The 12500-nt window shown below is 34.3% G+C and overlaps 2 protein-coding genes across 7 annotated transcripts in view; one reads left to right on the top strand and one right to left on the bottom strand.

The window, feature by feature from the left end:
- Positions 1–12500, bottom strand: part of pros (prospero) — a 1677936-nt gene that overhangs the window by 1572547 nt on the left and 92889 nt on the right. The window lies entirely within an intron of this gene.
- LOC136830113 (uncharacterized) lies at positions 11109–11459 on the top strand. Its single transcript, XM_067089305.1, has one exon. It carries the CDS (start codon positions 11109–11111, stop codon positions 11457–11459), a length of 351 nt encoding a protein of 116 aa, XP_066945406.1.

The raw sequence follows: 12500 nt of genomic DNA, 5'->3' as shown, positions 1-12500 counted from the left end.
AAAAGAATTAGGATTAACACTTACCCCTTCACGTGGACAGATATTAAGAAATAATCAAAGGGATTATAAATGTACGTAAAGATCTTTCCCACAAACATATGGGTAAGTAAATTATTTAATAATTAAATATGCAAATTAAATTAATAATTAAATAATGCTATTATTTCGCATTTACTTTTTTTACCTATTACAGAACATCGACAGCATAACCGTTACTCTCTCCTTTATGACAGAAGAATTCAAGATATAGGCAGGTTTACGAATGCACACACAAAGAGAGAGAGAGAGAGAGAGAGAGAGAGAGAGAGAGAGAGAGAGAGAGAGAGAGAGAGAGAGAGAGAGAATGGTTTTCATGTCCAGTGCGATTGGAAATTACAATAACTTCGAAGTTAAAACCTGTAGCAAAGAATTTACAAAACGCGCGCGCGCACACACACAAGCACAATCACCCATGGATGCACACGAGCAAACACATATATATATATATATATATATATATATATATATATATATATATATATATATATATATATATATATATATATATATATATATATATATATATATATATATATATATATATATATATATATATATATATATATATATATATATATATATATATATATATATATATATATATATATATATATATATATATATATATATATATATATAAACAATATAGTATACATATTTATATATATATATATATATACATATACTGTATACACATTTAAAAGAGTGTAGTATGTCTCCATGACTGTTTAAAACGTCAATGAGATAAAAAATAAAAGGCATACGACTGAGTTGGTAATGACTGATGTTTACAAATAAAACTGTACCGACTGGGGATAATAAGGAGAGACCTGAGAAAAAAAATTAGTGAGAATAGGACATAGAAGTTAAGCCACAGGCCAAGCGCTGGGACCTACGAGGTCATTCAGTGCTGAAACGGACACTGACGATAAAAAAGGTCTGAAAGAGGCTACAGGAGGGGAAACCTTACATTTGCACTATGAGTCAACTGTTAGGAGAGGGTGGAAAGTAAGATGGAAGGAAGAGAATATGAACGGAGGTGCACTAAAAGGAATGAAAAGGGTTGCAGCTAGAGGCCGAAGGAGCGTTGCAAGGAACCTTAAGTACGAAAAAAGGAGTGAGTCTAAGCCAGTTTGACAGTTTGCGAGAGAATAAAGAGTGAATAAAGAGTAAATATGTGAGTTATGAATCTCATGGAGTGTAGATGGAAACCAAGAGATGGAACAGCAAATGATAATACGGATGAAGGAAGTGTAGGAATTAGAGAGTAAATATGGAGGATGATAAAGGAAGTGTCACAGAACAGATGAACCAAGGCTGGCAGCAGGCTCGGTGCAAAAGACTGAGATGAAACATGAAGCGTCTATGACAGCCAAGGTTTGAACATCTGAAAGAACTGTTGAGCCAACTATCCTTTATAGAAGCTAAGTGCGGATAGTGAAGGCGAAGAGAGAAAGTTTGAAACTGATGAGATGAACTTGTTGAGCCAACTATCCTTTATAGAAGCTACACGCCGATAGTGAAGGCGAAGAGAGAAAGTTTGAAACTGATGCGATGAACTTGTTGAGCCAACTATCCTTTATAAGCTACGTGCGGATACTGAAGGTGAAAAAGAGAGTTTGAAACTGATGCGATGAACTTGTTGAGCCAACTATCCTTTATAGAAGCCAAGTGCGGATACTGAAGGCGAAAAAGAAAGTTTGAAACTGGTGAGATGGAGTAATTGCGTGGCTCATATGGCTTGCAAATTGAAAGGTGAGAAATGTGATAATATGGAGAAGTGGGAAAAAGGAGGCATAGCTGAAAAATGGATGGCAGCATTTTGAAATGGTTCGGTCATGTGCAAAGGATGGAAGATCACAGGTAGGTGAAAATAAGTGATAAGATGCAGGAGGAAAGGAGGACCTAGAAAGCGCTGATAGATAGAGTAAAAGACCTATTGGAAAGGAAAGGTGTACAAAATGGCTACAGTCTTGGTTTTTCTCAAGTGTCACTGTATATATATATATATATATATATATATATATATATATATATATATATATATATATATATATATATATATATATATATATATATATATATATATATATATATATATATATATATATATATATATATATATATATATATATATATATATATATATATATATATATATATATATATATATATATATATATATATATATATATATATATATATATATGCAGATTTCCACAACTCTATGTAAACAACATAACAACACATATAGTTGCGTGTGCATGAGTGCACGCATACGTGTATGCAAGGAAGTATACATATGTTTAGAAAGGTAATATATATGTATGTATATATACATATATGTATATATATATATTTATATATAAATATATATATAAATATATAAATATATAACTATGTATATATATATATATATATATATATATATATATATATATATATATATATATATATAAATATATTATATATATAAATATATAAATATATATATAAATATATAAATATATAACTATGTATATATATATATATATATATATATATATATATATATATATATATATATATATATATAAATATATATACGAGTATATACAGCCTTATATTCATTTACCGACAAGCGCCGTATCTCACCTGAGGCTGTGAGATCTGGAAAAAAAAATAAATGAATATAAAATCTCTTTATCTAAACACAGCGAATAAAAAAATCATTCAGTAAGAAGCTTTTGGCTACAAAGTATTCCGTTAAAAAAATATATACACATATAAATAAACAAAAAATGAAAAATATTTATAGATCTAAAATACCGCGACACGAGGATAACAAAAAACGAAAATAAAAAATACATATATACAAATTCCACAAAAGTGGACGAAAAAGATAAAAAAAGATGAAAAAATCTTCAAGTGTAAATTTGATTATACAGAATTAAAATTCGGCCCTTAGGTTTATGGAAAAAGCAAACTCTAAAAAAAAAAAAAAAGAGGAAAAAAGGTTAAAAGAAGAATTTTTGCGTCGACATATTTCCAAGTCTTCTGACTTTGCTAAATAATATCCGAACAAAAATCGTAGCAGTTAAATTGCGGGAATACTGTCAGGCTGGTTATTTGGTAAACCATGAAGCGATAAATAAATAAATAAAAATAAATATGAAAAAGTCAAAATCAATACACATTCCTTTTGAATTTTCTCGCTGCTGCCTTTTTTCCCCCTGGCTACTAATAATTTCCCCGTAGTTGCTTTTTTTCCTGGGTACTCAATAATTTTTTCCCCGATGAAAACGAAAGCCATGATTATTCTTTTGGAATTCTGTCATTCCTGCTTTTTTTTCCTTCTTGTTCCCAATAACATTACATCTATCAAGATGCGTTGTGTGATATATGATACTGGATTAACCTGGCCTTATGCCTGCACGGGCTCTTGCTCATAAACGTTACGCCTGCACGGGCACTTGCTCATACACGTATTTCCATTTTTTTTTTAAATTTAACATTATGATAAGAATTCTCATATCACAATGCTTTTGCAAAATACAATTTTTTTACTGATAATCTGATAGGAAACTCATTAAATAGACATATGTTTCTTATTTTCTTTAATAAAAAACTTTCTTCTCTCTAACATGTAAAACACTGTCAGTGTGTTTACAGTCTTCAACCTTGACTTTCTTTAGTATACAAGACAATTATCGGTCCTTAATTATTGTTTGCAATGAGAGACAGAGCGAAAGGGAGAGAGAATTATCCATCTAACCCACTTAATTGCTTGTGCATAACGGAGTTATCAGAGAGAGAGAGAGAGAGAGAGAGAGAGAGAGAGAGAGAGAGAGAGAGAGAGAGAGAGAGAGAGAGTTTATCTCACGTATTAGGTGTGAATACTTGATACACTAAACCTGGACATACAGGGAGAAATTATCAAAAGAAATGAAACCGAATATGCAGGATATAATTAACAGAGAGAGAGAGAGAGAGAGAGAGAGAGAGAGAGAGAGAGAGAGAGAGAGAGAGAGAGAGAGATAAATTTCTCTCACGTATTAGGTGTGAATATCATATGATTAACATAAAGGAGAAATTATCAAAAGAAATGTGAATATGTGATATAATTAACACAGAGAGAGAGAGAGAGAGAGAGAGAGAGAGAGAGAGAGAGAGAGAGAGAGAGAGAGAGAGAGAGAGAGAGAGAGAGAGTAAAAAATAAAGTCACTTGCGCATCATATGATTAACATGGTGCATGTGTGTATGTGTATATGCATGTGAGAGAGAGAGAGAGAGAGAGAGAGAGAGAGAGAGAGAGAGAGAGAGAGAGAGAGAGAGAGAGAATAAGCACAGGTAGCAGCAGCAGCAGAAGCAGGGTCCCTCAAAGGCACGAGTCCTCAAGAACAGGTTCTTTCGCCCAACAGGTTCTTCCTCCGGCAAGCACAACAATGCCCGGTGAACAGGTGCCACCACACCGCGGAGGGTCCTGTGCCTGTGAAAAGCACTGGCTGAATGGATCACCTTTTTTACCCACTCCTCCGGGAGTCTGAAAGGGAGAGTGATACCCTAAGGAGGAGGGCGATTTAAACGCCCCCGCCGCCTCTCACCCTTCCCACCCCCACACCTTTCGTCAGCTCTCTTTTGACAAAGGTCCCTTCAAGGTCGTCTCCCAAGGATACATAGATGGAAGATCCAACTTCAACTGGTTTTTTTCAACTCAAGGCGGTTTAACCATGTGGATATGATGCATTTATCAAGCACAAGCACAGCACTGTAGTGTGTGTTCAAAACACACACACATACATATATATCATATATATATATATATATATATATATATATATATATATATATATATATATATATATATATATATATATATGTGTGTGTGTGTGTGTGTGTGTGTGTGTGTGTGTATGTGTGTGTATACAACATAATTTTTACACAATTTAGTTGCTCCAAATAATTTCAACAACCTGAAAGGACTAATATATACATACACACACACACACACACACACACATATATATATATATATATATATATATATATATATATATATATATATATATATATATATATATATATATATATATGTATATATATATATATATACATATATATATATATATATATATATATATATATATACATATATATATGTATATATAAATAACGTTTTACATAAGTAACTGAAACAATATTAGAGGACACTTAATTGCGTTTGTGTCTAACAAACTGTAAATTAACACCAAATTAACCCTAATTGAAAAAAATCATAAAACCATTCATTAATATATACTTTTTAAAAGTAATATATAAGGTCACCGTAACCTAAAGCCTGTCACAGTATAAGAACGCAATCAGTGTTTAAGCACCCACCAAAACAATCGCGTTACGCACTTTAAAAAAAAAAAAAAATAGAATGCATTTAATCAATCATCATTTCGAATCCATGAACACGACTGTGTTACTTCACAGGTAAACAAAAGGGGCGATAGTTAATGAATCCTACAATCCTTCAATCCTACAATCCTTCGGAGAGAAAACTTCCCAGGACGCAAGGAACCGGCAGCTGTTGGCAAGATCAATTAACGGAATTGTTAAAGGAAAGGAGGGGGGAGGGGGAGGGGGGGGGTGTGCGCGTGCGGAAGCTGTTTCCAGTGCTTCGAATTGAAGCTTAGTCTGAATACAATCACCCTTGGCCAACATTCTCTCTGGACTACGAAGCATGTCTATAATGCTTTCTCTCTGGACTACGAAGCGTGTCTATAATGCTTTCCTTTGGACTACGAAGCATGTCTATGATGCTTTCTCTCTGGACTACGAAGCATGTCTATCAATAGTGTCTGAGAATGTAGCGTTCATTACCTAGTAAAAACTTTGAGGGGAAAATGGAGATATGGGAGATTGAAAGACGCGGTTGCTATTATCATAAACTGCACAGAAGTGTCTCAAGATATGCAGTTACTTTAAATACAAAAGCCATTGTTATTTTTATAATTGCACTTGAGAACCGTAGCAGGACCTACGGTCATTTTAATCGATTTTAATCTGTCTCTTTCCCGAAACAATTTAACCTTAAGTCTCTCTTTTAACAAATAATATATATATATATATATATATATATATATATATATATATATATATATATATATATATATTTATATAAAACTCTACAATCATGTAAGCCCTTATAAAAACGCTTTGAAAGGAGATTTATGTTCTAACATTAAACACCTGTCAAGAGAACAATCAGAATTACCTGGCCTACCTTGCCATTAAGGATAATGTTATAAACATATATAATATACGAAGCCAGAGTTGAATGCAGTCAATTATTTTCTAGTCATCTGCAATGACCTAATTACGACGGACAGAAATAATCTAAGTAAACGGTATTCATTCAAAAGCATAAAATTCTGGAAGAATAGCAATATGAAACGAAGATATGACATTCACACTTATCTGGGATATTAATAACCAACCAAGTTTCTCGGATAGATAATTAGATTCATTCAGCATTTCACCTGAACAATATATCTAATAATTAAGAAATAATAAGAAATGACCAAAAGTAAACTCTTATAGCAAAAGAAAAGAAATAGCCATTTCCTCCCCAAAGAAAGAACATTTAAGTGTTTTCCCAAAGCATTCCGTAATACGAAAATGAACACGCAATACCACTGTTATAATAAAAAAAAAAAAAAAAAAAAAAAAAAAAAAACACATCATCAACAAAAGGAGGGGAGGATTTAGGTTAAGATTCAAAAAAAAAAGCAAAGCTTCTCAATTACTTCCTCTAGGTTCTTATATAAAAGCCAGGCAGCATCTTTGACATTTCTGAATATTAATAACAGACAGAGTAAGGTCATTACAGTGTTGCCAAAGAAGGCGTTATTAATCCGCTTAGTGCCGTAAGCCTCCAGAGGCTTCCAGCCGAAAAAGAAGAGTAATGAGAGATCATTAAACAGCTTAAGTCACACTCCAGCGCGTCTTCTGGAAAAGGTCGTCACTGGAAGTAAATAAGGAAAAAAAAAGAGGTCAAGATTAGCTTCTAACTCCCAATCAGAAACAGATCAAAGCTCCGCTGGAAGAGGAAAAAACCGGAGGCTTTATAAGCTGGAAGCTCATCATCGCTAACCCCGAGGAGGATCCGAGTCTTTCCAGAACACGTAACCGCTGGAACGGCCTATTCTCTCGCTTCTGGAACAAGAGGTCTGGACGCCCGGACGACGTAGCATGCTGGAAACCCTCCAGGAGTGATAAGAACATCAACATGCCATCAGAGGGAACATCGCAAGAGCGGCTGAGGGAGGAAGGGAGGGGCCTACCAAAGGCTCCCATGCCCCACCCAACCCCCTCCCCACCTACCCCCCCTCCCCAACGGTAGGTCATTAGCAGAAGAACCCCAACGTCAACCCCAGATATCTCTCTCTCTCTCCCTATCCTCTATAACCTCCAACTACTTCTACTCCACCACTTCCACTTTCTGCCAACCTTAAACCCCCTACTTCCCCCACCCTCCCCTCCCCACCACAACATGTAAGCAATACCATCACCCCGCCCCGCCCCCCTTTATGCCCATCCTTTAGTGCTGGCGTGGAAAACACCTGCCTATGATGAAGCAACAGAAGCCTCAAAACTTCGAATCCAATCCCCTGAACGTGGACTCTGGAATCCATTTAACCAGATCTCAAATCCAATTGGTAGTCGGTTCCACCTAACCCTGGGACCTTGCTGCTGTTACTACTGCTGCTGCTGCTGCTGCTGCTGCTGCTGCTGTTGCTGTTCTATTGCAGCTGCTCCTGCTGCTCTAACTACAGCAATAAAGATACAATTAATATTTATACAATGTATATTTAGTTATATAATAACTGCATGACAGGTATGTTGCATTATACACATGAACCAATTACACATACATACATACATATATATATATATATATATATATATATATATATATATATATATATATATATATATATACATATATTAGAGAGAGAGAGAGAGAGAGAGAGAGAGAGAGAGAGAGAGAGAGAGAGAGAGAGAGAGAGAGAGAGAGAGATGAATCACGTACTGAATTAGAAATGACATCTAATTCTTAATAATTATTTCTACCGTTAAGACAATTCCCCTACGAGCGGACGGTTGATCGCATGAGCAATCTTTGAAAATCAGTCACATTCCCATTCCTGTTACTGCAAAAAGAACTCGATTCCGAATTGTCATTATACAAAGAACAAACTTTCATTATAAAAAGAATACATTTTCATTATAAAAAGAATACATTTTCATTATAAAAAGAACGAATTTTCTTTATAAAAAGAACGAATTTTCATTACAAAACGAAATTTAATTATAAAAAGAACGAATTTTCATTATAAAAAGAACAAAATTTCATCATAAAAGAACAAATTTTCATCATAAACAGAACGTAATTCCGTTATAAAAAGAGCGTAATTCCGTTATAAAAAGAACGAATTTTCATTATAAAAAGAACTAATTTCATTAAAAAAGAAAATTTTTTTCATTATAAAAAGAACAATCTCATTATAAAAAGAAAAATTTTTCATTATATAAGAATGATTTTTCATTATAAAAAGAATGCTTTTTCATTATAAAAGAACGAAATTTCATTATGTATTTTCCTTTATAAAAAAAGAACGGATTTCATTATAAAAAGAACAAAATTTCATTATAAAAGAAGGCATTTTCATTATAAAAATAACGAATTTTTTGATCATCAGAACGTCGACTATCCTCTGTATCCTCACATACACTGCGCCACTGACCTCTGCTTTGCAGGTGCTCTTGTGTTTCCTGGTTAATCAAGAGCCCGTTCGTTCTAGAACTTTTCTCTTTCATTTATAAAAGTGTCAAAATATATGTCTTGAATCTGGACCTTTTTCTCAAGGTATATAATTCAAATATCCCCCATAGCGGGGTAGTGCCGTCAGAGCACCTCACACGGTGCACTGTAGGCACTACTTGAGGTTCTTTGCAGCGTTCCTTCGGCCCCTAGATGCAACCTCTTTCATTCCTTTTACTGTACCTCCGTTCATATTCTCTTTCTTTCAACTTACCTTCCACCCTATCCTAACAATTGTTTCATAGTGCAACTGCGAGGTTTTCAAACCTTTCTACTTTCAATTTCCGTTTCAGCGCTGAATGATCTCAAAGGTCCCGGCGCTAGGCCTTTTGCCTAAATTCTGTATTCATTTATTCATTTATAATTCAATTATCAATTTCCCAATTCTACTTTCGTTAAAAACCTTACGTACAGGACATCCCTTCATTAATTTTGCCTGCGATAAGACGATCATCAGTGACCTGTAAGTATGACCTGTAAAAATGACCTGTAAATCTGCTACGCCAGTCCATTACAACCCTTACATATGTAACTCCACAAAGTCATCTTAACAGAGAAAGCACAAACCTCTGTATGTGGAAAAAATATAAATATCTGTATATATATTTATACTCATATAAATATTAGTTCTCATATAAATATAAATACTAATATTCAGATGGATAATATTATAATACGCGAACTAATATAATAGTTATATACTATCGTTGTCATGCCATCAAAAGACTGTGTACGGTTGTTATTCGTTTATAGCAAAAAAAAAAAAAAAAAATTAATTAAAATAAATCCAAGAAAATGCTTAAACAGACTTTCCCAACTCGTGACAACGATAGCATCTCAGAGAGAGAGAGAGAGAGAGAGAGAGAGAGAGAGAGAGAGAGAGAGAGAGAATGTAGGTGCCACAAAACTCTACGGGTTTAAAGCGAAAATTTATTAGAGAATTGTAATTTTCCGAATTTCTTCATACCTCCCCGCACCCGAGGATTTAATATAAATAAAAAAGTAAATACTTAAAACGAACATATAGTTAAAAATGAGTCATTATGATCATTTAAACCGTAAAGCAAAAATGAAACAAACGTGTAACAGCCGCAAGCTAATTTTCCATTACCATACGAAATTATTCAGAACCGGAACGGCATTCCTTCAAACTATTTAAGAAACTGAGAGAGAGAGAGAGAGAGAGAGAGAGAGAGAGAGAGAGAGAGAGAGAGAGAGAGAGAGAGAGAGAGAGAGAGAGAGAGTAACCATCTTCCGTGGCAGAACAACCATTGGCTGCTTTCATGGTAGCTCTCTACCATTTTATTCCTGGTCTTACGATTTAAATTTCCTGACGAAAATAATTATACCTTAAAAATATGACGATAATACTATTCAAATGTTCATACGAAAATCATAATGATTTTTAAAAAATTACGTTGATAAATACTAAATAAGCGATATCGAAGAAACTTCCTCGAACCTCAAAGGATACTAAAGTAACTTATTTCCTGAAATGTGAAAGTACCACAGACTTTACAGACTTTCTGAAACCACAGCTACCATCGGAAACAAACTTCCCAAAAGAAAGTCTGAAAAGAACAAAGACTTTTACGACTTGAATTTTCTTAAGAAAATAATTATACCTCAGCAAATATGACAATAAATACAATCAAATTTTCATACGAAAATCATTATGATAAAAAAAAAACACGACGACGAATACTAAATGAATGGTAAAAATCATCAACACGACGTGGTAGGAAAAATTTAAAATGGAATTACATAAAACCATTCTTCCTTAAATTATTTTCTTTGGGTACAAAGACAATTTTTACCTGAATTATTACAAATTGAAAAAGCCAGAAAAATTACTATCCCAGTTCTTTATATCATCAATTTCCTCGGATAGTATTTAAACTATGACTTAGAAACATGGCAACAACAAATAGAAAAAAATCAGCACGACAATTCTTCCGCCATTCATTTTCTTAGAACGACGATAAACAAGACAACAAAAACACATTGGAATAAGAAAATATAATCTTTATATTTTTGTTCTTGTTAAATTTAAGCATGAATAATTTTCTTGAAACGACAACCATCAAAAGACTACAAAAACACACTGGAACGAGAAAATATTATCTTTTTATCTTTATCGCTGTTCTTGTTAACTGTTAAGCATGAAAGGCCGTCGTTACAGAAGGTCCTCGAATTGAACAAATTGAATGAAAGCCATATGAACCAGCAGCACCAACCAGCAGTAGTAGGAGTAGCAGAAGCAGAAGCGACCAGCCTTGGCATCAGCCTATCATCCCCCCACCCTCTGCTCTCCCTCCCCAGCCCATCCACCACCCCTCCCCCTACCTTCCTAACCCCTCCTAAGGGATGTAGAAAGACCTCCTCCCTGCTCCCCCTCCAGGAGACCAGGAGACACCACCTCCTCTACTCCTTGACCAGTCCAAACCCTTCCCCAATTCCAGAGGGTCCTCCATGGACCCATCACGTCACCCCCAACCCCGCCTCTCCCAAACCCACTCCCAGCCTCCCCACCCACCCCTCACCCCCACCTTCCCAAATCCAACCCTGACAACTATATTGTTTCTACAGAGAGAAATACAGGAGAGACTAGAGGAGGCTTCTCTCTCTCTCTCTCTCTCTCTCTCTCTCTCTCTCTCTCTCTCTCTCGAAGTCTGTGCGACGATGTATATGCCCTCGACTTAGCTGGCATGCGAATGAATTTGTTTGCGACCAGACGGCGACCACAAGACTGATTGATTGATTTATTAATTTCCCGGTCCTGGCGTCGCAACGGGTACGGTCATCGTGTTTAAGATGAAATAATTTCGACGAATAAGGGAAACAAAAATCGCTGTGGGTAAGACAAAAAATTAGTAATTTTCATGAAACAATGACTAAGTCTGACTTATTAAATAGTGAATAAACTAGCGTCACAAAATCGCTGGTCATCGAAGCCGGATACAGAATATTTGGGCTATAAAGCATTTTTCAACTGTCGAGGAGGCTTCATTTCATTTAGATATATATCTTCAGTTTTTTTTTTTTTTAATAAGTTTTCTGGTATAATATTATTGTTAAAATGCGGAAATAGTAATCAAGCGTGTTTATAATGACAGTGAATATTTCATGAAAAATATTCATGAAGAATTATTTTCCTCATAAATAATTCTCACGAAATATTTACTCAGTCCACATAAACATGCTTCAAAAAATATTTCCCCGTTTTCAATAATGTCAGAAAAATTATATTTAGAAAATAGTTAAAAAAGCTGAGGTTATATTTAAATGAAATCAATTTCCTCTTCCACACTGGATTCAAGACACTAATTTGGAACAGTGGAGAGAAGCTGCAAAAATTGGTGAAAGCGTCTAAGAAAGTTTGCTAGAGGAGAAAGTTGAGAGTACGTAATACATTTTTATCTATTTATTAATTGATTAATTGATTTTTTCTTTTTAAATAATGGGATCTCTTATGAATACGTTTCATCTACAGAATAATAATAATAATAATAATAATAATAATAATAATAATAATAATAATAATACCAAGCGTGAATAATCTAATATGTGCAAGCGTGAATTCAGCCATTCGCCCTACTTCTCTAACCTC

Source organism: Macrobrachium rosenbergii, chromosome 46 (assembly GCF_040412425.1).
Source record: "Macrobrachium rosenbergii isolate ZJJX-2024 chromosome 46, ASM4041242v1, whole genome shotgun sequence".
Lineage (NCBI taxonomy): Eukaryota > Metazoa > Arthropoda > Malacostraca > Decapoda > Palaemonidae > Macrobrachium > Macrobrachium rosenbergii.
The sequence above is the reverse complement of the archived record's forward strand: the minus strand, read 5'-3'. Positions and strand labels throughout refer to the sequence as shown.